Source organism: Copadichromis virginalis, linkage group LG4, assembly GCF_057382275.1.
Source record: "Copadichromis virginalis isolate Kocher_CV1m ecotype Utaka linkage group LG4, C_Virginalis_male_GT1.1, whole genome shotgun sequence".
Taxonomy (NCBI): Eukaryota; Metazoa; Chordata; class Actinopteri; order Cichliformes; family Cichlidae; genus Copadichromis; species Copadichromis virginalis.
The window spans coordinates 14,911,161-14,937,718 of NC_140621.1; the positions used below are offsets into that span (position 1 = coordinate 14,911,161).

A 26,558-nucleotide genomic window follows, 5' to 3' on the forward strand; every position below is an offset into this window, starting at 1 on the left:
GGCTAAAGACTTTTGCACAGTACTGTAATTCTTATTCTTATCGCAGTTGTTCTACTCACTACACCCAAATGCATCTCAGCTGACTCTCACTTTACTTTCCAGAATATTTCAACACTGTTAGACCATCATAATTTATGTGCAGCGATATACTGACTTTCTGCACTTACAGACCGCAAACTTCACCTTTAAAAAAAATGATCTCAGACTAATTCTTTGTTTAATATTAGGTTCTCATTTTAGAGAAGTAAACACCTCAGTACTTTGCATCATAGAAACTGGATAATGTTTAAAATCATCACTTTGATAGCAGAGTAAGATGTCACTTTAACTCCCACATTAGAGTACCACCTTCATATCTGTATTTAAAAGTGATGAATCACACACTAAGACTTGAACTGGGACTTACTCAAACACAGAGCTGTCATTCTGGTCCCCCCAGATGAGGATCTCTGTGATCGAGCGGATGGTCTCCACCAGAAGGTTCCTGTTGTGATCTGTTACTGTTGTGTTTTTTGTCAAGACATGGTACATATACCTGATAGAGAGAGTTACAGAAATAAGGTGAAAATGTGAAAGAGGAGGTGACAAAAGCCATTTGTTTAAATTTGACTGAAGTCATTAACATTCACATATCTGTATCTAAACCTAGCAGGACAAAGATTGCACTGATCGCGTGACATTGCAGAAAGCTGCTAGATAAACCTAATAACGTTTCAAAGGAATATTGATAGATGCAGTAGCGCTGTTACTGGGCTGGTGCAGTGTAATAACCACTAACCTAGAAACTTGTGCACACAAGAGGTTTCCCTCATTTAGCCTCACTAGAGCCCTGGCTCGGGATTTTATGTCCTGATTCAGGTTGATCGAAATCACCCCTCAATGTCATGCACCTGTTGGGGTTAAACGAATGCATGTTTTCGTACTCTGGTAAAAGCCAGTGTTTTCCAGCATGAGCTCTTTTAATTCAGCCTCCATGCAAGCTTTACAAAATTGGTAAATACAGTTCTTCGTGTATTAATGATATTCAGATTAAAATTTAATTTAAACACTTAATTTATCGTCTTAATTTATAGTGTCAATTCGGTTTTTGTCTGCTAGGACTACATCAGATTTTACTTACCTCGCAAAACATAATAAAAAAAATCCAGTAATCCTTGCTTTATTACAATTTGATTGAATAAATGCATTTACACACATTCACTACTGCTAAATATTTGGCTAAATATAACGCTGGTAAAAAACGACTGTCGTTTTCAACCAGCGACCACTTAGGCTAACATTAGCTTATTTCATGCTAACTACTCACTTCAAATGGTCCAGGGAGTGGATATTTTTCGCTTTCCCCTGTCCTCCAACCCAGCTCCGTGACCGGCCAAACATGGTTGCGGTTTTAATGGGACTGCAATTTTGCCGGGCGCCTTGTTTTGCTAGTGTTAGTGTTCGTATCTATCCATTACACCCACTTTCCCGTTCGGCTAGCTGCTTAGCAAACAGGGGGTGATAGGCGGTGATGGTAGCCACTGCGGGGTCATTACGTAATAGCGTGGGCAAAGGGAGTTGTAGTTCTTTTCCCTACGAGAGGGTTTACAGTAGAACTGAGAAAAAACTACAACCAATGACTTCCCATGCTATCAATGATGGTTAAAGCACGCGACCATAACTGTTTTGGTGATTGACAGCTCTTAAGGCCAATCAAATGCCGACGCTTTGGTTGGTTGCTGGTTGGGACTGTTTTGATGCGGTTGGCAGAAATGTTAAGACGGGACATTATAAACTATAAATAATTCGACGTGTGTTTTGTGAATAGTTCGTCTCTTTCTGTCCGGGTGTGTAAACAACAAGTCCGCAGTAGTTTTCTTGCATTTTTTAGACCGACTCCTATGCTACTTTTTTATTTTATTTTATTTTTTTTTAGCTCTAGCCACCAGCTGGCATGGCGTGAATTCAACAAACTCACGGAGTCAATGCCAAGAATGCGTCGAGCTAACTGGCTGTGATATTTGAATGTGTTCCTCTGGTTATAATTAGCTATGGACTTTATGTTGTTTAGCCCGCATGATTTCCTGTCGTTTTCTTCTGGACCGTACAGATAAGCTACTACATTGAGGGCTTCCTCTGAATCGTCGTTGCAGGCCAGGACGGGCCGAAATGGATGCCCCAATCCCAGCTACCCACACAGACTTCTAACGCTGACAGCAACAACTTCAGGCCACACACACACACACATACACAAGAACCCCTATCCGTGGCTTTCTTTATTTTCTATGACACACCAAATTTATGCCCAGCTAGATTCGGTGGAATCGCTCCTGGACGATCTCCCATATATGTTTTATTTGGGCCTGTTCTTTGTCAACGTCCTGATCCTCTATTATGCCTTCCTGATGGAGTACATCGTCCTGAATGTGGGGATAGTATTCCTGCCTGAGGATATGGACCAGGCACTGGTGGACCTCGGGGTGCTGTCCGACCCGGCCTCTGTTCCCTATGACACGGACACGGAGCTGGATGTGTTTGAGGGATATCTGGAGTGACAAGGCGGTCCTGGAAGGAAAAAACGGAATAATCAGATTTTGATAATGATGTTGCTGGGATCAAGAGGTCAGGCTGGTGCTCCCAGGTCAGCAGTTTGTTGGGAAAATGGCTCAAAGTGGATGCTTCTTAAGCTTTTTGTTCAGAGAGGCACATCAGGCAAAAAGTAAGCAAATGGCACAAGTGCAGTCAAACGTTTAAGTATTTAGACAGTCATAGTTTTGCAATTTTGATTCCATACACCAGGACACTGTGATTGAAGTACAGACTGTCAGTTTTTCTTTTGCATTAACTTTTTAGGAATTACAGCCTCTTCTTATACATAGTCACCCATTTACATAGGCTGAAAAGTAGTTCTTCAAGTGTTCATTTGGTGATGATTTCCATGGGTTCAAGACTTCTAGACAAAAGATATTTATCCAAGCAGTTCTTTCATTTAAAATTTAAAATCCAGTTACTATCGAAGCTCTGAACACTGAGGACTGCATAAAAACAGCTGTAGTTTCTAAACTGTTAAATACTTTTGTGCAATCCCTGACTTAAAGCTGAAAGTCTGCACATGATTGTTTGATTGTTAAAATCCACTGTGGTGGTGTACAGAGGCAAAGATTGTGTAGTTCTCCAAACACCAGATTGTAATAGTCAATAAGTAAGCACCATATGTTCAGCACACTTTAATAGCCAGTATATCTGTTATAAAGTCAAATTTAAAAATCAAGCTCTACCTTTTTATGATGGTAAATGTTTTTTTTGTGTCCACAGGTAGGTTGAGGATTCATCTCTTGCAGACTTATGATCCGTGACTGTTTGATGGAAAGAGCACTTTGGGAAGGCGTGTTCCCAGCAGAATATCAAGCAACCACAAGAGGTTAGCGCTGGCCTCTGCTACCCTCGCTTTGGATACAACGAAAATGGAAGCACAGCATGGTGCAGGAGAACGGAGAGAGACAGCTGTTCCCTTTGGAAGAAAAATTAATGTTGCCAGGGATGTGGATCTATCCAGGAACTGGAAGTTCACTCTAAAAGCAAAATGTGTTTGAAACTTGCCGCATCAGCCATGGTGTGATGTCCTACAATGTGACATATGGCAGTAGAACTGGTGAAGTGCAGGAAAACAATGTCCAATAAGCATGATGAATACTTAATCACTCACAGAACAACTTAAGTCACCGTTTTATCCTCTAATACAGAATCCAATTCTCTCTTAAGAACATCCTCGCGGAGATTTGGGTCCACTAACATCACCCTTACTCTCAGAAGCACAGCTAAGGATTATGGAAGCACTGGTGAAGCATAACACTGTCTCTGAACTGAGGTGGGGAAGATGTAGGACATAAAAGTGCCGTAAACGTTTTAATATTGTCACTACGCCATTCACCACAAGTCAGAGTATTAAAGTGTCGAGAAAGAGGTATTTCTTTAGTGCTGTACCCCTTTGTTTGTCAGTAATTAGGCGGAGTGGTGACCACTGTGATCACAGCTGGCCAAACCTGTCAAATGTCTGAAAAGGAGCCTCTAAAGAAAGGCTTCATTCTTTTTTTTTTTAAAAAAAACAACAACAACAATTTACTGAGAGACGAGATGCATTATGCTGACCGTCTTCAGAGGATTTTGAGCCAGCTGTTTAATTCCTTGTGTTCTCCTGCTTGTGCTGTCACAAATTTAGAGCTGCTTTTTATGAAGTGTATATTCTCAACAGCAATAATAAACTGGATTCAAGCAATGGATCAGTTACATAGTTATACAAATGAAATGGTTCACAGGTAACCATTTCATCCATGAGCTTGGCCAATTGTGGATGGGGAGAAAGTAAATATAAATTGTCTATATTTTGCTAGGCAGCTTTTCACCGAGATTGCTGGTGCTGGTATTTTCCCTCGTCAGCACTCAATATAGGGAGATAATAATCCACAGCCACACTGTGTAATTAACTAATAGGGAAAAAGGGAATAAAAAGTCTTGCTGTGATTCAAGAACATGGATGAAAACAAAGTAATTTAAGAATGTTTTTCAGAGAGTTGGCACCAGAGTTTAACAAAAAGCCGATCATTGATACCTGATACCAAATCGTTTTTTATGTGGGTTAAGGCCTTGGTGATATTTTGGTAGTTGTTTTTGTCAAGATGTCCATAGCTAAGTTTTTTTGGAGGGAAAACATGTGTTTGGAAACATTATTTAGACCACAGGGCACTAAAACTCAGGATACTAATAAAATATATAGTATGAATACTGTGTGTATTCCATACGTTTATGTGGAATTTAATCAAACAGGAACAGAATCAATACGAGGTAAGGCTGTGAATAGGAGATAATATTTAAGGAAGTGTGTAATCTCGCTGTCTCATGCTGTAAACAATGTTAGCAGGCGGCTTTCTTTTCATTGACCAATGTCAGTACAACAGTGCTTCTTAGTTTTGGTATGAAAACAGTAGCATCTGAAGCTGTAACAGATTTCCTAATTTTGTACAAAAGTCAGTGGCCATGCTGTTTCCCAGGCATGCTACCCTGTTCAGGGCCACCATCATCATCATCATCTCGCGGGAAACATACAACCTGTGCTTGTGTCGTCCCACCGCATCGGCTTCTTTGCAGACATGCACATGCTCAAATGAACTGTAGAGTTTTATTTTCCATTGTGTATTTAATAAACTTTGAGCGAATGCCAGCTTGTAGCCTCTTTCTTTAAACCATCAGCTTGTGTATTTCTGCAGGTGTGAGGGTTTTATTAATAATCATGTGCATCAGCGTGATGTCATATTGCTTTTAAACCACAAGAGGGAGTGAGTGCAACAGAGAACAGCAGCAGTGGCTTCAAATTGTGGGAATTCTTTGAAGTCTCCACAATTCGATGATGGAAATCCCCAACAATGCTAAGTGTTCAGATTTGTTAGAATTTGCAAAGCGTGGTGGCAGTACGCTCTGCGTGATAACTGCCAGATGACGGCCTGTTATTTGATTCGACTCCGAGAAGCGGTACTGCCAGGAACTGTAGATGGACATTTGCTTACTTTCAGGTCTATTCATAATGTGAATCCAGTATTTTCCCTTTCTATTTGTTGAGATTCAATCTCGACCCAGTTCTTTCATTACCAACAATTCATGCTTCACGTGTGAGATTAGTAATGAAGTATCTCACAAATGTAATTTTGTTTTTTATCACTTCGTCGAGTGCGCACGCAGAGACTGACGTTCTTAAAGGTCAGTTTGCATCGAAATGGAGAACAGAAACATGCAGTGAAGGAAGTGAAAAGAAGGATTTTTTTCAAAAACCCCTTTGAATTCAGTGAACACAGGGGCATCAGTGGAAAGAAAACACTATAAAAATAGTAGTAGGGTGAGTGTCAAAGCATTTTATTATTATAAAAGTAACCAACAATCAGTACTGTATAATTTATAGCCAGAAAAACACCGTTATCCTCCCCCTCTCTCTCTCTCTCTCTCTCTCACACACACACACACACACACACACACACACGCACACACACACAGCACCACAAATGCACGAATAAAGGCAGATAATGGCAAAAACTTGGACAGACAACTATAAAGAAAAAAAAACAGCCACCTTTAATAACAAAGGGTGACTATAAAAGTGCAATTGTGCTTTTTTAAGTTGAAAGTACTGAAAAACAGTACACACACACACACACACACACACACACACACACACACACACACACACTTTGTAATGCAGATAGATGTTATGAAGAACCAGCAGCAGAGAACAAGCAGCAAGTACGTCAGTTGTAGTGCAATCTCAAGTTTCACATAATAATTTGTTTGTGTCCTTTCCTTGCAAGCACACACGTTTGAAAATGTATTGTGCAATTTAAGTATACATCATGAGATGCATGATGAAAACAGTTCATATGCTTGTAGAGAGGTATTGCATTTTAGTGCAATAGGATGCGGCTGTCCTGCTGAATGAGTCTCTCAAGCACACCGAAGGGGATGCACTGGTTCCACATCCTGGGATGATGAAATGAGATGAAACAGGGTAAGAAAAAAAAACCCATAAAAAATTGGAAAAAATAAAGATGTGTGATGAAGTAACATGAAAGAGCTCCTCACCTTAAAGTCTTAACTTTTGTACAGTTTCTTAGGCTGGCTCCTAAGCTCTGTGCGCCGACATCTGTTAGTTTGTTAAACTTTACGCTGTCAAAGAAAAGTGAGACAGAAGTTAGATGTGTTTTAACAGAAAAAAGCCTATAGCGCAAATCCAGACATCGCAATATGTTTTGTCTATAATATGAATACATGAACGCTAAAAATAAAACCAAAGCAGAAGTAGCAAAAAATGTGGAAGTGCTCTTTGCTTTTCACTTGAATTCCCAGTGAACTTCTGTTTGAAAATGCTTCATCGCAGAAATAAACATTTTTGCAACCTGGTATAAAAACAGCTTTGGGACCACCGTACAAAGACAAAGATATACCACATAAATATAAAATGCAGTTTTTAAGTGATTTATTTTGATTTATTAGGGAAAAACTATTCATATGTCACGAGGTGGAATGGACAAGTTTAACTGAGTGTTTTTTATTTTGCATGTGTTGCTGTGTTTTATTAGTTTCAATCTTTTAATAATGTACAGTGTTTTATTCTTATGGTTTTATTGCATGTTTTTATTGTATGTATTTGTTCACTTGTCCCGGAGAGACTTGAGCCCCCTCCTGATCACTAATTGGACACACCTGGGAGGTCACAGAGGAAATAAGAGGGCCAACAAGAGGGCCTGGCAGGACAGAGACAAGGGAGTGGACGCTGGAGGAGGGCAGCAGGACGCCGCCCTATCGCTGCTCACGGTGAGACAATAGTGCAGGTGAGACACAGCAAAGCAGTGGGCAGAGTTGAGAGCTCTGCCCCTCCGGAGTAAGTCGCGAGTGATACCGTGCTAGAAGAAATCCCAGTGATAGGAAAGAACAGTGACTGTCGCTGCCCCCTCTCTCTTCTGGCTAGGCTGCTAATAAATCTTTATTTTTTATTTTTTTGTGCTATTCGAAGGTGTACTTTCTAGTGTATTTCAGATCATCGTCCTACTGCAAAACCAAAGGATGCATGTACTTAGGGCCAGGAACTCCTGGTTGGACACTCTCCCTCAGGTCTATCTGGTAGAGAGCCGAATTCATGGTTCCATCAATTGCAGCAAGTCTTCCAGGTGCTGAAGCAGCAAAGTAGACCATCACACTACCACCACCATGTTATGTTCTTTTAATGAAATGCTCTGTCAGTTTTACGCAGATGTAATGGGACTCAAACCTTCCAGAAAGTTCAGCTTTTCTCTTGTCAGTCCGCAGAATATTTTCCCAAAACCTCATCAAGATGTGTTTTGGCAAACGCGAGCCAAATCCATCTGCCTTTAGTCAGAGCTCTACAATGGATGCTTTTTGTGCCCACTGTCTTCCTTTTTGATGAATTATGAACTCTGCCCTTAACTGAGGGAAGCGAGGCCTGCACTTTAGATGTCGTTCTTGTGACCTCTTGGATGAGTCACTCATGTGGTCTTGGAAAGTTTCATCACTGTTCTAAGTTTTCTGAAGCTGTGGATAAGAAGCAGAAGCAAGCAGTGGAGTCCAAGAGCCTTAGAAATGACGTTATAACCTTTTTCATATTACTTGGTTTCTAAATTGTTGCTTTATATTGTGGGATGATGTTGCTTTTTGAGATCTTTTAGCCTGCTTCACTTCATCAGACAGGTTCTTTGTAATTCAACAAGTCTGCCAGTAATCAGCCCTGAACGTGGGTAGTAAAACTGAACTCAGCTTTGTCATTTAAAAACTGCATTTTGTATTTACTCAGATTATCTCTGACTTATACCAAAATATGTTTTTGCATATTTATTTAAGTGTGATAAATATGCAAAAAACTAAGAAGTCAGGAAGGGGCAAGTAAGCTTTCACAGCATATTAAAGTGATACATTCTTAGGGGTGTGGCCACTTTGACTGACAGGTGAGCATCACCTACAAACCTGGGCCTCCTGTCTGCTGTCATCATGTCAGCTAATTCAAATGACTGAACCGCACCTCTCAGTCATGTTTGCTGTGCTGTAGTGTAACTTTTACATTACTTGGCACTAAACTCGTAACTTGTCTCACTGCAATACATCTGTACAGTCTATGGAAGCACCTTGATATCCAAGCTTGCTAGACTGACTCACTTTCATCACAAGCTAAAGACCCCTTCCTAATTTTAAGTAGTCACTGGTGCGTTACTGTGAGTGAAAACACAACTAAACAGCAAGCGAAAAAGGACCTTAAGAGTATATAAAAAATTAACTAAGTGAAACTATGTAGAAAAATAACTGTCAAACAAATGAGTTGTCTTGTGGTCAGTTCCCATCTACACCCAGTCCCTGCCTGTGTAAGTGGAATTTGTCAGTCTTTTAAACGGGAAAACCTTTGCTAAAACAGAACCTTTTACACTGAAATGTATAAGAACCTAATTCTTAGCCATCAGTTCCAAATAAAAATGTCAAGTCTTACTCAAGGTCAGTGAGGGAAGCCATGTGTGGGAGAACAGCTGCTAAACTCTCTGCCCCTTCATCAGAAATCATGTTGCTGTAGACACTGGAAAAAAATAGCAAGATAAAGAGGGAAGTGAAATTATGTGGGTCAAAAGTAAGTGCCACTTTTAGGTTCCTCTGTAGGCAGATGTTACCTTAAACAGTGCAGATTAGGCAGGTCCTTCAGTGTGGCTGCTAACTTCTTCACACCCTCGTCTCCTATGCAGTTCTGTGATAGACTGGAAACCAGAAAAAACACACACAACTAAACACACATATCAAAACTAAGTTAAAAGCTAGACTGTGATGATTTTGGGGGGTGTCATGGGAGCTCAACTAATTGTGTCTTTATACCACCAATGACAAATACTCACTTAAGTATCTCCAAAGAAGGGAGTGAGACTAAAGCACTGGCCAGCTTCTCTGCTCCTTTGTCCCCGATCTTGCTGTTCTCTAAGCTAAAGGTGGTGAGAGAATGAGGCTGTCAGTTACTAGAAACATCTCATAAACACAGAGCGATGCTTTAAGCGTAATACAAATAGAAAAAGTGCGCTGTATACTTACTCCAAGTGCTGTAGGTTATGCAGCCCTGGCAGGAGATCCCACAGCTTCGGAAGAACCAGAGGACCATTATCTGGACCAAGTCTACAGGGAACAGTGTCATCATTATCGTCACCAGCTTTACAGTGACAACCATAATAAATTCAGATATCAAACATCTGAGCTACTTACTCAAACTCCAGCTTGTGTAGCTCTTTAACTGCTGGCACTCCCTCAGACAGGATGGAGTGAGACTCGCTGGAGCTACAAGTGAATATAACACGTTTTCACAAACCAGTATGTTGCAGTGTAAATCTGAATGTGTGTGCATAAGTGTGTGGTGTATTACCTGTCTGATAGCCTCTTGTGAATGTGTATGTTCACCAGCTTTTCCAGGTGCTCTATATGACACACCTGTTTAGCTTTCAAAGGATGGATTGTGAACTTGGACACTGCCCTCTGGAGGAGACTTTCTTCGTCACTCTGCTCCAGCAGCTCCCAGAGGGTGATGGCGTCAGCAATGCATGACCTGGAGGACCCACAACACTGTGTTTAACACTGCTATTGGTGCTGGTAAAGATCAGCGACTATCAAGTCACAAAAAAGTTCCCAATACTATCCTTTAACCATTTAAATCCTGAGGATTGAGCCATAAAAACGTAAAGAAATACAAAAGATTACAAATTAGTTCTCTGGACAGGCTTAAACAGGATAAGTAAACTATGACTGGACAGCCACAGTTTGTGGGATAGTTGTAGCAGGGTAGGGTTTAGAGCTGTATATAAGCACTACCTGTATGTGTTGATGTTGTTGAGGCCAACCAGAGCTCGAAGTCCACAGATCTGGATGCCAGAGTCCTCCAGGTCCAAACAGAAACGTCTGCCTTCAGTTCCCCCCTGTTCAAGTGCTTTCTGAACAGTGAACACATCTGGCGGGCTTAGTTGAACTCCATGAAACGTCAGGAACTCTGGAAGATTTGCTGCTAGGTGTGTCACCAGCTGAGTCCTGCCAGCTTCTCGGCCACCATCACTGTGAGTAAAACTCGCCTCGTAGACGTAGTGGCATGCCTCCAAGATTTGGGAGGGAGTAAGGTCAGCGTAAGAAAGCCCTTCCAGGTGTTTTGTTACCAACCCCTGCTTGTTAGCCACCATATCTCTAAAGGCTGTCTCTGTATGCGTGTGGAATCGCTGCATTTCTGTCCTATTGTGGAACAAGAGGCCAACTGCAAATCGCTGAGTGAGCTCAAGTTCCTCCCTTTGAGGTCGCCGACGACCTTTCCCTCCAGACTGGAAAGGGAGGGTCTGGAGAAAGGACCGGTCTGTTAAAGTCCTGGAGAAGGAGAAAGAGAAAATGTGTCATGGGAGATTGGGGGATTCTAAAAGTCTGAAAGTGAAAGAGAAAATAGACTGCAAGTGGAAAGGCTTTCATTTTTAATCTAACAGCATATAAACAGTGGATATTATGATATTTTAGCCCTACTGGCTTTTGATGAATCTGTAAACGGTTGATTTCTACCTTGACAAAGCCAGATGTACTCCTGCAATGTAACTCTGAAGGAAAGGGTTGGCCCATAAGAGGATCTGGTCATTTTGGTGATCAGTTAAATCATTGGTGGTCCTTTCACTGTTTTCAGTCCTCTGTTCTGTCTCTCCAGCTTCTGTCTCATTTTCTCCTTCCTCCTTGGTACTATTTGAGAGGCATGGACTCGCTCTCAGCTGATGAGAGAGAAAGAGGCCTGTTCTCAGACCAAATGCCTTGACTTTGCCAGATATGTCCCGTCCTGTGGGAAGGATGGAAGAGTTGGCTTTGACCCCTTCCCAGGCTAAAGAGCTCAGCTGGGACAACAAGTCAAAGTCCTCCGTTACAGCTTCTCCGCCACTGCTCCTGAGATCCTGATCCACTTTGTCTGCTTGCGCCTCCTGTTCTTGTGCCTTTTTTGCCCTTTGGGTGCGAGAGGAAGTGCGTGCCTGCGTTCTGGACTTCCCCTGATTATTTTTCGAACATTTCTTCGCCTGAGAGGTATTTGAAATTTGTGTCTCAGTGTCTCTTATGGATTGTGCTTGAGCTTCGGTGTGTGTGGGAGTACTCCTGCCGTCTTTATCCATTTTTAAACACAGCACCTGATGACAGAGCCCAGTTAAAGTTCTTGGCAGGACATCCACACTTCTAGACTGCTCTAAAATCAAGCACACCAGCCGGCATAGTCCGGGGTTCCAGCAAAGGAGATTTAGGTAGCTCATGCTTTTTAGACTCTCCAAAGCTGATTCTCTGAGGCCAGGATCAGAGAAGTACTGGGACAAATATGTTTCCACATTTGCTGGGGTAAACCCACACATCTCCAGAAGGCTGTCTGTACGCCTGAGCAGCTGGCTGGCAGTTCCCCGTGGCCGGGTGGAGAGTAGAAGAGTGCAGCCTGGAAGCAGGACCCTTTGAAGAATGGCAGAATACAACTGCCTTACTGTGAAAGTCTTTGCCTTGCTGTCTTTTTGCAGTGAAGCTGTTAGGTCTTTTTCCTGAGCTTGAAGTAGAGTTTCATAGTTGCGCAATTCATCAAAACCATCAAAAATGATGAGCACACGTTTAGGGGCTGCCAGGATTTGAGCATACACTGCTTCTGGGTCCACACAGGATGGGGCGGAGGAGGAGAGGTTGAGCAGGAGTGTCTGAAGACTGTAGACCGGCTCTGTCACACTGAGCTTTTTGCCATCCAATAGGAATACAAAGTCAAACTGAGGGATGCAGTTTCTGGACCAATCAATACACAGCTTCTTGATCAGAGTGGTTTTTCCCATGCCGGCATTGCCAAGCAGCAAAATGTAACGTCTGGATTTTTCTCCATTTGAACCATCAAAGATCTGAGTGGAAAACGATAAGCAGGCAATGAGTTTAACAAGGTTTTTTTTAAATTCTTTTGTGATATAATCTGTTCAGTAAAAGTGACGCTCCTACCTGACTGAGTGCCAGCATGGTTTTTTGCCGATCTGTGTCTCCCTTGATGACTAGCTCCTTGTCCAGGCATTTGTTTGTATTTTTCCCAGAGCGAACTACCTCTCTTTGGCTCACTTGAACATCTACATAATGAGAAGACAGGCTGAGGCCCGCCTCCATATCCTGGTAGGTTTGACTCATGTGAGCTTTGGCTTCTTGAATGTAGTCCTTGACATTCTCTAAAAAAGAAACAGGACTGAGTACCAAGCTGGTCCTCCACAAACCATTGTATATTCATGAGATCACTGTAGACAAAGTAAGAAGAGATCCTTAAAAGCCATGCGGCAACTTACGTGGAATATCAAGGACCTTGGGAGACTGAGGAAGAGGCGATTCCTTACATGGAGACATTTCTGAAGTGGAACAAAGCATGAAGTTTGTCACATGCCAGAAACTCATAACCACAAGGAGGAAGATTTGAGACAGATACAGATGCTCACCATTGCCTGGGGATACAGGTGAGGTACAAGGGGGAGACATGGCTTTGCTAGCTGTTTCTGACAGAGAACCCAGTGGGGACGAACTCATTTGGAGCGGAGCGACTGTGCCATCGACTACAAAAAAAAAAAAAAAGAGTGAAATGACTGCATCGGCACACAAACAAAGCAGATGTTACAGAGAGCAGTTTCCATGTTGTCTCTTAAAAGGCAGAAGCAAAACCATAATGAGGAACAACAAATAGCACAACACCACCAGAGAAGACAAGAAGCAGAGAATAGCATGCACACATGAACACTCACACGCAACCATCCCAGATAAAAGATTTAACCTTTTTTTACTTACCTGGGGAGAGTGGTGGTAATTGGCATTTAGAGGGTGGTGACACAGTAGGAACTATATTAGAAACAACAGTTAGACAATGGACTACTTGTACAGGGTGTACACAATAATCAGTACACATTAAATAATTAAAGATGTCACTGACATGAATAACACAACCACCAGTGGACAGAAACAACAATGGCAAATCAATAATTCTGATTGAAAAGAACTTTTTTTGCATTGTAAATAGACATGATTGTGTTACAGGTGTGATTGCTAATCAAGGCTGTAGCTAAGCTACAGTTTTTCAGAAGAAGCTTTATGGTCAGATTGCCAAGGTAATTAAAACTGTACATCAACTCATTTTCTTTGCATAATGCTCAACACCCCTAGTCTGCAGTGTCAATAAAAACGTAACACCAGAAGAGTCACAAATGTCACTTTCTGCTGGGCTATGACATAGCAGTACACAGGAAACACTGTTAACTCTTGGCATGCCGGTATTTAACTCACCTAATATATATGTAGGTGTAGTGGCGCTGCGGGGGAGTGGAAACCTAATGAGCGGAGGAGGAGGAGAAAGCTGGACTGGATTTCCTGCGGAATCTGAGATAGTGATAAACTGAATGGGAATCGCAGAGCTTGTTTGGGAAGGGTAAACGCGAAAAATTCTTGGTGGAGTGGCGGTGGACATCGGTAAAGTCTTTGCTGGACTTGGCCCTGATGCGGGATGACTGCCTGCAAAACAACCAGAGCTGGCATCAGTTTCTGGGAACTGGTTTAGTCAGCCTTGAGAGTTATCAGAAAGGGAGTTGGAAAAATGACAACAATGGTTTGTTTTTCAAAAAACAGCGAAAGATTTACGGTCACAAACATCCTCATTGCAGAGCACTGTTGAACTTGTTACTCAAAGACAATCGCATTACGTATTTACTTTGAAACGTGATTACTTTGTGAAAAGGCATTGCACTATTTACCTCCTATTGAAAGTTATTTCTTACACTACTCTGCATTACTTCACCACTTCATCCCAGATGTACTGTCACACAATTTCCATCCAAGAATGAAATAATAAATCTTACATTCAATATCTCCAAAAATGATTAACTCAGTAAGGAGAGGATAGATTCGGTATTTGCTCTAAACCATCACTTTCTTTAACCTTCTAACCTTGAAAGGTTTCACTCTGCTCTGTCATCATGCAAGTGCAAATGAAAGGGAGATTAAGCCAAAGACAAATGGACCAAAGTAAAGTGCATTACTCTGCAAATACAGACATGTATACTTAAATTTGAGTCTCCTATTTCTATTTGTGGTGTAGTATTTCCTTCTAAGCTGAGCCATTAAATCTCTTCAGGGACCAGCAGCTGCTGATGTAAATGAAAATACATGCTCGGGTTTTTTTTTTTTATCACATTGCGTGGTAAATCGGAACTATAAAAAGCACCAAACTCATGTGAAGCGAGGTGGGTAAGGTGCGAGTTCTTCTTCTAATTCATCGGCGTAAACTCATGACTTACAACTTCAAGTTCCTGTTTTTGTTTTTTTTTTAAAAACTAACTGGTTCATGCACATCGGTGGAGAACAATCACCCTGTGATCCAAAAGTCTAACCACTGAAATTTCATCTGAATTACCTTTTTTGTAAAAAGTCACTCTCACATGCACGTGCTGAAAGTGGTTCTTTTTCATGCTAGCATTTTACCATGGAGCTATTCGAGGGATATTTGTAATATGATATGATATGATATGAATTGCAATATTTGACTTTAATAACCTATCTTGCAACCCTGGTAATCCTCTTTCAACTGCTATCCTGCAGAGTTTCACTTTTTCAGATCAACATCACTTACAGCGCTTCAAGTTTAAAGCTCCAGATGTTGCCTCAAAAACGGTTTCAGTTTTCATGACTCACCTGGCTCAACAGCTGGCTCAGCCTGTGACTCTTTGGTTTTTGGTTGACCTGCAGGAGTTGAAGAACCAACATTACAACATGACAGCAACAAAACATGCTCAGAACATCCTTTTATTTGTAAACATATCCTTTTCTTTTTGTACCAGATGGTAGTTCATTTTCATGTGATCTTCTATTAATAGTATTATTCCAGATTTGATTAGCAAAAAACCAAAAAACCCAAAGCATCTCTTAATATAGTGATATGAATGGAAACCAGTGGCTGAATTTTAAGCTCTGAGTGTTTGAACTTTTTCCACTAGTCTTAAACATACCAACGTAATTAGAAAAGTAATAAAGTGCAGTGTCAAGTGCTATAAACACCACAGTATTATGACTACCATAAAAATGATAAATTGTCATTATAAGTTTAGTTATAGTAGGCTTAAGAATGTGTCTATTCCACTGGGTCCCAAATGTAATGTGGGTTGGAAACTCCATCGTTTGTTAAACAATCAGAGGAAGACTCTGGGTTAGTCACCTGATGGTTTTGGCTGTTTTGCTTTGGGCCTTTCATCCGAGCATGGCTGTGGCTGAGAATCTGGAGAGGGAAAAACATGCAAGCAGGACTTTAAACAATAAAGTGAAAATGACAAGTTAGAATCCTAAAATTAAGTTTTATATAACAAAAAGATGCTGGTAGGGTAGATGCTGTTCTTTGTGTAGTTACGAGCCAATCATTACCTCTCGGTCTTTTTCTCCTTCGTGATTGGCCTTTTGCTTTGGGTTCCTGTATCTGCTCAATGCTGTTGGCGATGGGTACCTCAGCTGCTGTGGGGAGGTCATCAAAGGTCCATGGATGAGTAACTAAAAAAGTCGATGTAGCATTTAGCAGATGTCCCTACTCGAACGTGTTGTCATTGTCATGGCATTTCATTACTGAATTAAAAATCAGTAGCTCTTCAAGGCATCATGTGACAGTTAGATAAACAGTAGGATTTGATTGACTTTTAAATTATGGCATTCTGTTTTTATTTACATTGACACAGCCTCCCAGTTTTGGGGGCAACCAGGATGTACATGGGCTGCTTTCATTTCTTTTGTGGATACTAAACAAAATGTAAAGACTGGACCAGAGTCCGGTCCATTGTCTGTGGGCTTAATCACATTTGATGATGTTGTGAGAGGTTTACATTTTATGGGCCGTGCATTTACAATATGCTGGGTGGAGATTTTTGTGTTTGTGTACTAAGATAACGACAAAGGTGTTTAAATGTATATTGTAGTAGATATTTATTTTAGGAAGACTGTGCAATCTAGTCACCATTGTTTATGTACAGGGGCAAATCTACTATGGTGGCATGAGGTGGCATGTGCCACCTTAAAAAAAACCTTTAGTGTCACCCTAGTTTATTCAAAAAAGCTAGCATTAACACTTTGAGCCTAGCTACAAGTAACACTGAATATGAGTATGTTGCATAATGTTACCTGATGCAAGACCTGCAAATGTGTAAAGAAATGGCTTTGATTTTTCTGATTTCCATGCCACCCTAAGAAAATGTTTCTAGATCCGCCTCTGTTTGTCTAGCCTGCTAGGTGGTTAGCACCATTAAGAAATGCTGGCAAACCACCTCACATATCCAGTAACCACTGCTTCTCTGCACAATGATCGATGTTAATGAAAATAGCTTTTTTAGTTGCATGAAAACACTGTTGCAACTAATGTAAAATTTTAATATTTACTTATTTAAAGTTTACTTAAGAAATTTTACTTTTACTTACTGATAAGTAAAAGCTATTACAGGTAATATTTGCATAAAACTTGCATACAAAAATCTATATAAATATAATTAATTGTGCTCCTTATATTGGATAACACTAAATTAATACATGAAAGGGTTTAGGTGACAATTATAAATAATCATAATTACAATTATAACGATTTATGACAGCCCGTGCACATGTTTTGTTGCTGCAAAAGTAATGTGGTCCCCTTCAAAGACCTTTGAAGAGATTCTGCTAAAAATCTTTAGGTTCATATTTAAAAGATAAAACAGTAACTTTGATGGTCAGTTACTCTTACAGAAAAAATAATCAACAAAAGAGACGCTTATCTTATTGCTAGATTTGTCTTATGCAATATTAAGCATTATGATGGATAATAAAGCCAAATGGGTCATGGCAACAAAGTGCCGGCCTTCAGATTCGAGCAGTAGCCTAACTCTGCTTTGTGATTGGGTCATCATTTAGATGTTTTTTTTCTTAAAGGTTAATTTATAACTACAGACTGAAATGACTGAATTACTTGTTGACGTCACTTAGGAAACTCTAAATTTCAATGAACCCCTCATCCTGAACGTTCAGATGAGGAAGTGAACCTCCGACTGTGACACTGAAAAAGCACAAACATTTCTTTACTACTGCGTTTGTTGTGTTTTGTCTTCCTTCCTCATTATTCGGGAAGGCCAAAACAACACTGGTGCATTTCTACAACTAGATTACCACGTTGTGGTTGTAGGCCTCCACCACTCAGACCTATGTAATGTGTAAGATTCCTACACATTACATACACTGGAATTACCTAATTTAATGGTGGCAGTTTTAATGTTATGCCTTACTGTTGCTTATAGTTTAGATTATGGCTGTCCAATATAAGGCCCAGGTGGGCAGAATTGGCCTGGCAAAGACTCTGATCCGGCCCATCATGCATGACTTTGAAAATGTGAAGGGTGTCATAAATTTTGGACTTTTAATTTTATTTTGCTCAATTTTACAACTTTTGCTACATTCACGTTACACCAAAGTAATAGTAAAATAATTAAATGCCAGAAAAGAGCCATTGTTGTCACTATCCATTGTGGAAATGTAGCAGTTTTAGCTGAACGAGTCTTTGTGACAGATTTCCTTCATGAGACTCACCATGAAATTAATAAATTTACAGGAAAGATTCATGTTCTCTGTATCTGACCAAATAATGATTAGTAATGACACTGATACTTTGAACTTTTGTATTAAATGAATTAAGTCATGACTTATTAAGAATCATATTTGACATTTGTGTGAAACTTAGTCATAGCTTAAGATCATAATAATCATAACCTTTGAATATCAACTAATTTTACGCAGTTGTTTTATGAGTCCAAGTGATTGTCTGTGACTGACATCAGAGATTCACTGCCATGTTCTTTGTTTTCTTCTCTTTTTCCTCATGTTTCTAGCTCTCCTCCCCTGTCTGTATCTACACTAGGATTTAGATACAAAATTAACAGTGAAGTGTTCGTTTTTTCTTTTTTTTAGGACATCAAATGAAGAACATGTTTAGCCTTATTATGTTATGTGGGCTCTGTTAAGCACTATGTGACAACAGGTACAAAGTAACAAAAGGAGGTTCTTACGGCTGTCGTTGAGTTCTAAGTAGTCAAAGAGGGAATCAACATCTGAAAAAGTGCACAGAGGTAATTATAATTAGATAATAAACTTCACATACATGTGAGATACGTAATAGAAAACTACTATGTGCGTTTTTACATATAGTACACTACACATGAGTAAACACATATAGATGTTTGGCTGCCACTTACCCAGCAATTTTTCATTTATATCATCATCCAAATTATCTGAAAAAATAACAATACCATCATCAGATAACAGAATTTCAGTTTCAAAATATAAAATATGTAAAGTTGATGAATTCATTATACAACACTGCCTCTTTTAAATATGTTAATTACTAATTACTCGTGGAATCGATTGGATATATTAGACAGTCAATATTCATTTATTGTTTATTATTTATTATTAGTCCTGTGTTACATGCTGTTTTTCAGTCTGTTTGTTTAAGCTTTTACTGTCCTGTGCTGCCTTCCTGACAGTAACAGCTGCTTCAGTGAAATATTCAATCATATTTTGGGGTGTTGGACCACCCCTATCTCAACTGTTAAGCTACCAGTGGTACTAGTATATTTTCCAAAGTGGATGGATTCATCAACTTCACTTCAACTGAACAGAAAGACAATGATCCCAAACACATGAAACCCAGTTCTGGAATGATAAAGCAGGCTAACTTTAAGTCTCTGCAATGATCCTCCCAAAGCCCCCGACCTCAACCCTACTGAAAGTGTTTGGGCTACTAAATAAAATTCACCAATTCTTCCAAGAATTACTGTCAGAAATCTAGCAAGAATTAGCAAGAACTGCCAAAAGCTTTTGGTAGCGTTTTAATGGTTGAGGTGCACCTTCCTAAAAGACATTTAGCTATTTAATAGTGGTGGAGTATGCATGTATTTGAGCCTGTATGTGAACTTTTGACCCCGTGTGGATTTGAGGAAAACAAAGATAATTTCAAACTTGTGCACCTAATTCTTGTTTTTATAATTATTAAAGTTGCATGCAGCACAATCGTGTAGAGCACAAGTGTATATAAACTGTTTAAGATTAAACTTCATTTCATTCAATAGTTGGTGTTAAAAATGTCTGCTCACAGATAGAAAAATAGAAAGAAAGGAGTGATAATAACCATCTGTTTCTTCTATTTAGAAGTGTTTGTTTGCGTTTTCACTGCCTCAACACATAATTCACCTTTTTATTATCAATGCAGAAAAACAAAGTAGTGACAATGCAAACCTATCAACAGATCCGCCAAGTCCAAAGGGACTGCGATGGGATTGGGATCCACTTCCAGCATCTTGACATCTGGTGACACGCATAGGAAAGAAATAAAATATCCTGATTGGTTATTATTATATTTGTAGGTTAGAGTGGAGTTGAGGATAAGCTGAATAAATGTTGGTAGTTAAAGATCGAGTACAGGGGGATGCTTTTGTCAAAGCTGCAATTCCTGCAAGCTATTGCTAACATAATGCCATCACAATAATAATGGGTTGGACAGAGACACCCTAAAAACACAATGCCTGTTGTAATAATAGTAATGTGAGAAAACAACAGAGGATTTACTGAAAGAGAAGAAAGTAGGAAAGCAGGAGAAGTAAATCAATTTCCTGTCAGTACACGATACACTACAGTATCCGGCCACAGTCTGGAAAACCATTAACACCTTGACTTTATCACTGTATGGTTAACTGTTCAAACTGTGTTTACAAATATGCACTTTGACTCTGGGGGGGGGGGGGGTAAAAAAAACGCCTGTGCTGGAATTTTACTTGTGCAGGAAGCTCAGGTAAACCTGTTTGCAGAGATGACTACTGCGATCTTTTACAGCCTAAAGACACCTTTAGGATAACCACGATGTGGACAGTAGAAAAAACCCAACAACACCAGAAAAACCAAAAAGCAACTTTTTGCCCTGATGAATCATTACTTGTACAATAAAACACTACACTGACTAATTCTACAAATCACCCAAATTGCAGGAAGGCAGTTAAAAAAGACAAAAAGGATTTCATGCAAAAAAACCCCACTCCAGTTGTTTTAAAGGAGATCATGCACATAAAGTTGCCCTTGAGCAGTGTGGTTGTCTAGCAGTCTATAACCAGTGCCCATGTGTGGTGCCATTTGAGCAGGTAACCAGGTAGTTCACAACACACACACACACACACACACCTTGTTTATTAGACCAGACACAGAGGACTACAGTCGACTATGGACTTTCGACTCACATCCTTGTTTAAAATCTGTCATTGTTTTTCTGAGAACCACTAAAAATAAAGCAGTATATATGTGCCCATTACCTCCCTGAACAAACAAACAAACAAATAACAGTGCAACCAGTTGAGTTACTGATCGCACACAAAATATGTCTCTAATGAGGAACTCGGGAACCTGAAGCACACAAAGCACCATGCTGTCTGCACAACTAGAAGAGCAAGACCTTAAAAACTAACAGTGAAAAATAAATATTAAAAAGAAAAGAAAAGAAAAGAAAGAAATTTTTTGTTTAGTCCTGAGTCGGAGTGCGTGAAATTCTTTGTCCCTGCGCAGTCCCACACTAAATGGCTGCCAACTATTACCAAAATATTTTAAAAGTTACATTGAAAGTGATTTTCAACAGCTAATGTACTTCAGTTGCCCGGAATTCCCCGCAAATCCCCAACTGGACTTATTTTCACTTACGACAACGTCTGATCTGTTATTTTTGTGCACTCTTCACGTGTGGGGGTCTATGATGGTGGGTGCGACTCCATCTGGTCACACAAAAGCATAATGGAGTTGATTCTTCTTGTCATGGCTGAAACTTTCAAAGCCAAACGCAGAAAATCAATGCAGGTGCTGAAGCAGCCGCTCAATTAAAACTTTAACCTAAATTTTCTTAAAAATGACTAAAGTGGCCACTGTAAATTAAAGAAAAAAAAGTGTGGAAAATCCCCGACAAATCTTATTATTCTTTTCCTGCGCACTTTCATGAATGCGCAAACCCAGACCCACCGGAGCTCACCATGGCTGATATTCCTACCTGTCGGGTCTCTCTGGGTGATGCTCAGGTCCTGTAAACGCCCTGATGTGATGTATAGTCTGTGTGTCTCAAGTTCCATCAGCCGCTGCATATATCCTCAGATGACCTATACACTGAGAGTGCGCAACCTGCTGTGGCTCACAATGCTTTTGCTTTCACTTTGCCTAACATGCCTTACCAAACGCACCAAGCCGTTAAAGGGCGGTTCTGTGTGCAGAGTGCACCCTGCAACTGTTTTAGGTCTGTTTTAACAACAACGGAAGAAGCAAAGAAAACGTTCAAGAGGCGCGCCACGAGGGACCGGTTTATGATGAGGAACAACGGTGATGTAAAGCAAACAGGTCACCGTGCGTTACAGTCGCCACAACATCCTCAAATATCCCTTTGTTTTTGTTTTTCCCCTGGCAACATGAGCGTCAAAAGGGGGCTCAACTATTTTGCAGGCTACTTAGCTTCATGTAGCCTGCATGACATGTTTTGATGGACTTTTAATTAACCTCCTAGGACCTGGCATCCACATATGTGGACATCACATTTTAGGTTGTCTAGACCAAAATACTACATTTTGTTTTACAAGGGCCTGATATCTAATTACGAGGACATTATACTGCCACTGTTCTATCGAAATTTAAAGCCAATGTCCTCATATGTGGATGTCATTTTTCTCAGAAACAAAAATCAAGTAAGTTTTTTTTAAATTACGTAATTATTTGTTTTTACATTCATCAGGTCCCAATCAGCCCAAATAGCAAAGAGAAATTAAAAATGCATGCAATGAAAGAGTTTGGGTCTTAGGAGGTTAAAGCTTGTTGTTTTAGTTAGGTGAACTATATTCTCCCTCATTCCTGCATTGGAAGTCTTTAGATTTTAAGATATAACTGCACTTCACCTCAAATCTAAAGCTTGATTTTGGACGGGACAACAGGCATCAGTAGCTCCAAAATGGATCACATTTTGCTTTAATCTCTTACTGTTTAATTTTCTTATTAATATTATCATCATTAATAGTCATCCCTTTTCTACATTCTACAACTATGACATTGTTTTCTATCCATTGCTAACAGTATGCTAAATACTGTATGTTCATAGTTTGCCTTTTGGGGATCACAGTGAGGTGTTGTTCAGTTTCTGCTCTGTGACCACCTTAAGACAACCGAAAAACAGCATCAGCGTTCACTGCCAGGCCTTTGGAATTGACAAGGAAACATGGGTAGTTTTCAACAGTGGAGTGGAAAGTACCTGCTCCACCTCCACCTCGCCGAAGCCAGGCAGATAAACCAAATAGATTGTGCCTTGTTGCCAGACACGTTTACATCACGCTCATACCATTCATATCAAGCTTGATCCACACAGTTACATAATAGAGGGAAGGCATTTTAAAAAACAATGCGTTCGTTTTACAGAAAGTAATGTGTCTGTAATTAATGTCGCACTGGCCTACATTTATTTCCTTGAGACTTATCATTACACTAAGTTAACCAACTTGATTTTTTGTGTTTGATGCTTTCGGAGAGATTTCTGTTTCACACAGGATGAGTAATATAAACACACACAACACATTTGAGGTTAAGAAATATGTGGGTAAAGACAAAACGAGGGGGTGGAGGAATTAAAGTTGGGCCTCTGTGTAATTCGGTGGGTTAAGCAGGTATGCCAAAAGGCTATTCCAGTAGGCAAGGATCCAATGTGGAGCATGCCACTCCCTTTGCTCTTTGTCCCCCCTTTCTTATCATAAAGAATTGTAAATGCCAAAAAATGCCAAGAAGACACTCAGGTACATCCTTTTCTTTTCATTGCAGATTTGTGTGGTGTGGTAGACAAAAACTTGATCTTTTTATTCATTTTAAAGCTGCAGCAGTAACAGAACTAAGCAATGACGTCTACCTTTTAACAGGGCAAAGTTATAACACAGAAACCTGAAGCTGAAACTAAAGCTCCACCCTTGTAACTGACTCAAGGTGGTAACCTCTACCAGGCTAAACATTATCAGAAAGCGTTCTTTGCCAAACTGTGTGCAAACCGAAAGTAGGTTACCACAGCAAAGCTGAACATGGCCGGTTACTAGTCTGACCGGCTTCACCTTCTTAACAAATCTAAAGAATAACCTTTTTGTGTCGTCTATTTGTCAGGCCCACGTGAAAAAGTATTCACGCCTTCATAATGTCTTAGCTTTTTGTTGCATACGAATATGACAAAGATAACTCAAATGAATTTTTAAATGATGATTTAAACGATTAAGGGTAAAAACGTATCGGCCGTGGTCGAATTCTTTCTCCAAGTCCATTCCACCACTCTTCGAGAAGATAAGGCTTTTGTGGCAGTTCTTTAGATGTTGCTCTGGACCTCCGGATCTCCCGGATGAGTCGTTGGTGCCCTCTTGGAGTAAGAGCATTTGGTAGGTTGTCTGTTTCTGTGAAGGTTCACTACTGTTCCACGTTTTCTCCATTTGCGGACAATGTCTCTCACTGTGGTTCAGTGGAGTCCCAAAGCCTTAGAAATGTCTTTGTCTCTCCAGGCTGACAAACCATTTCTTCAGATTGTGACATGATGTGTTGCTTTTTGAGATGCTTTAGCCTCCTTCGGTTTATTGGACAGGTTCTATATAAGTAGAGTCTTGATTCAACAGGCCTGGCAGTAACCAGTGAAATTGAAACTAAACCTTGGGGATTATGGGGATACTTTTTCACACGGGCCTCAATACGTTTGGATAACTTCTATTTCTTAGGAAATGATCATCATTTAAAAACAGCATTTTGGTCATCTTAATTATCACATTTGTTTCACAATCTGAAACATTTAAGTGGCTTAAATATGCAAAAAGAAATCAAAAGGGGGCAACAACTTTTCACAGCACTATGCTTTCTTGACAATGGCATATTTACACCTAGAAGTCATAAATTTGCAGCTGTTGTCAGAGAGTGAGTAACCAGCTCGGGGGACCTTGGAAATAAAAAAGATGTGTTTGGAAGCTCGCCACATCCTATTTTTAACTGGATCCAAAATCAGAATGTCAAAATGAAACTGAAAGTGAACCACACCTTAACCACCAACTCATATCCTGGCAGGAATAAAGCCTGGAGCAGGCTTTCTGTTTCCAAATAGACCAAACTGAAAACACCAGAGGATAAATATTTGTCCCTGCCCTGTGCTGATGCCTGAATGAAAGCAGCTTTTGTTCCTGTAATCCTGGGCATTTCATATAAATGATAAATTATAGAAGGAAAAAGAAGGAAAACCAGTGAAAGTTAGAAGCATCTGAACAGAAGCTTAAATGAAACTTACCACAGTGTGACTCCATAGTGTCCTTTATGCCTGTTATTCCATCTATGTCCCAGATTGCTGTTCCATAAACATTTTCGGTGACCCCTGCCATCATGTCATCTTCCGCTGTAACTGAAGCATCTTGTGGTGCAAACGAGGGACTCAAATGTTGAAAGGTAAATTGTGCAAGTGCCGAACCTGCGCCACACTGTGTGTCCTCAGGCAGACAACACAGGTCGTCTGCAGTTTCGCCTGGCCACCACGCATCCAGGAGGCCCCCCATATTGTCTGTGACGTTGTTGTTTGAGTCTGTGGCTTCACAGGCTTCCACAGGTGATGCATTTCCTCCTTCTTTGAAAGTTTTAAAGCGATCCATGCAGATTCCAGGTGTCGCCAACTCATCATATAAAGGGTAATAGAACTCCTCAGGTGTGTCCTCAGCATCCAGCGTGAAGCTTTCGTTAAAGTTGCCAGTGCACGCATCGAGTGTCCTGCAAGCGGCTGCAAGCTCCATTTCCTCTTCCAGATCTAAAATAGCACATTGTGCTTCGCTGTATGTCACTGTGTTATCACTAGTTGTACATCCAGTTGTGTTATAATAAACTAAAGGCTGTAACATCCTCCTTCCTTTGTCCCAGTGCTGCCACAGAGGTACAGCTATCCGCCTAGCAGCCTCTTCAATCTGCTCTAACCACTCCCCCTCAATCTCCAAATTCCCCTGATTTACCCTTTCACTATCACTTACCAGCTTCTGCATTGAAGGTGCACTTGTCAGCAGTTCAGTTATTTCATCATTTAATGAAAGTCTGCCATCAAACACTGTGGGGACAGAGTAGAGCCTTTGTGTGGGGTAGTGTTCGTCCATTGCTGTCCCCTCCCTCAATTCCTGAATGAGTTTATCTCTGGAAATAACTTGATCCTCATATAGTGAGCAAGTCTCTGGCTCCAGTCTTGTGCTGTAATGATCATCCACTGATGGGACAAACTCTGATCCTGCCAGGTGGTAGTCAACGGAGGGAGACTGTGACCCACCTTTCCCTACCTTAATGAGCGGTCCATGGCTGAGATGCTGGTGGGTGCTAGATGCTCGAGAAGCAAATTCCCCATCGGTCTCATCAGATCCCGGTATAAACCCTGATTCCCCGCAAAGCAGCTCCGGCGCAAGCCCGTCAATGAATCGATGCAGACCCAAGCTCTTGCTGTACGCTTCTGAGATTATCTGCTCCTCCACCAGACCCTCCAGCAGAGCTCGGATCTCAGCAGGTGAAGCCCAGGTCAGAGCCGAGCGGACTTCGTCCAGGACCTCCTCAAAATGAGCCATGACAAGAGTGTCGGCTCCCTGGGCATGGAGGAGTAACAATAGAAGCAGCGTATTGGAGTTATTTGAGTTTGTTCTTTATTTTTAAAGGGACTCTGTGATTTTATCCGGGAGGCGGTCGCATGAATGGTAGGAGGTGTTATTTCCCAAAGCCAGAAATGTTATTATTGGTATCATAAGGAAGTGAAGTTACACAAGAAAAGGAATCTGATCGAAGACATTATGGCAGTCTCAAACTTTCATCATCACACATTTTGTCTTTAAACAAATTTACCCGTCTTTTTTTTTTTTTTAACAGCTGGTTTAATATTTTGCCCAAATTCGATTACATGGCTGTCATTTTTCTGCTTTTTC

At 40.5% G+C, this 26,558-nt stretch overlaps 3 protein-coding genes across 7 annotated transcripts in view; 1 reads left to right on the forward strand and 2 right to left on the reverse strand.

Annotated features, from left to right (window-relative positions):
* clec16a (C-type lectin domain containing 16A) overlaps nucleotides 1-1,593 on the reverse strand; it is a 53,285-nt gene extending 51,692 nt beyond the window's left edge. For 2 of the 4 annotated variants that reach the window (XM_085453763.1, XM_085453759.1), the window contains exons 1-2: nucleotides 1,307-1,593; nucleotides 407-535 (exon numbers count right to left, since the gene is read on the reverse strand). In XM_085453763.1, coding sequence (XP_085309889.1) covers nucleotides 407-535; nucleotides 1,307-1,380 — 203 coding nt within the window. In that variant the 5' untranslated portion in view covers nucleotides 1,381-1,593. Of the gene's footprint in view, nucleotides 1-406; nucleotides 536-778; nucleotides 891-1,306 lie in introns of all 4 variants that reach the window. The other 2 variants (XM_085453761.1, XM_085453760.1) reach the window with 2 other exon arrangements.
* Nucleotides 1,594-1,678: 85 nt separating this feature from the next.
* dexi (Dexi homolog (mouse)) lies at nucleotides 1,679-5,197 on the forward strand. Of its 2 annotated transcripts, none has more exons than XM_085453764.1 (2): nucleotides 1,679-2,698; nucleotides 3,295-5,197. In XM_085453764.1, the coding sequence occupies exon 1, from the start codon at nucleotides 2,265-2,267 to the stop codon at nucleotides 2,532-2,534; it is 270 nt and encodes an 89-aa protein (XP_085309890.1). In that variant the 5' UTR covers nucleotides 1,679-2,264; the 3' UTR covers nucleotides 2,535-2,698; nucleotides 3,295-5,197. The 2 variants fall into 2 exon arrangements, with proteins under 2 accessions (XP_085309890.1, XP_085309891.1); XM_085453765.1 differs by having other exon boundaries at nucleotides 1,679-2,620.
* A 672-nt stretch (nucleotides 5,198-5,869) lies between these two features.
* Nucleotides 5,870-26,251, reverse strand: ciita (class II, major histocompatibility complex, transactivator). The gene is made up of 22 exons (XM_085453766.1): nucleotides 24,908-26,251; nucleotides 19,840-19,908; nucleotides 18,798-18,833; nucleotides 18,612-18,653; nucleotides 15,961-16,083; nucleotides 15,758-15,817; nucleotides 15,238-15,285; nucleotides 13,837-14,061; nucleotides 13,345-13,395; nucleotides 13,002-13,115; nucleotides 12,855-12,914; nucleotides 12,523-12,740; nucleotides 11,089-12,428; nucleotides 10,366-10,902; nucleotides 9,923-10,102; nucleotides 9,766-9,837; nucleotides 9,598-9,678; nucleotides 9,408-9,491; nucleotides 9,189-9,272; nucleotides 9,014-9,097; nucleotides 6,604-6,687; nucleotides 5,870-6,501 (listed from the first exon to the last, which is right to left on the reverse strand). Exons 1-22 carry the CDS (start codon nucleotides 26,205-26,207, stop codon nucleotides 6,426-6,428), a joined length of 4,968 nt encoding a protein of 1,655 aa, XP_085309892.1. The 5' UTR covers nucleotides 26,208-26,251; the 3' UTR covers nucleotides 5,870-6,425.
* Nucleotides 26,252-26,558: the final 307 nt, after the last annotated feature.

What these genes read in the sequence shown, in the direction of transcription:
- ciita (XM_085453766.1), bottom strand. Translation starts at nt 26,207, where the DNA reads ATGGCTCATTTTGAGGAGGTCCTGGACGAAGTCCGCTCGGCTCTGACC. An exon ending in CACTATGGAGTCACACTGTG is followed by an intron (nt 19,909 to 24,907) that starts GTAAGTTTCATT and finishes GCGTGTCACCAG; the next exon opens with ATGTCAAGATGCTGGAAGTG. An exon ending in CACAAGAGGCTATCAGACAG is followed by an intron (nt 9,838 to 9,922) that starts GTAATACACCAC and finishes ATTCACTTGTAG; the next exon opens with CTCCAGCGAGTCTCACTCCA.
- dexi (XM_085453764.1), top strand. Translation starts at nt 2,265, where the DNA reads ATGACACACCAAATTTATGCCCAGCTAGATTCGGTGGAATCGCTCCTG.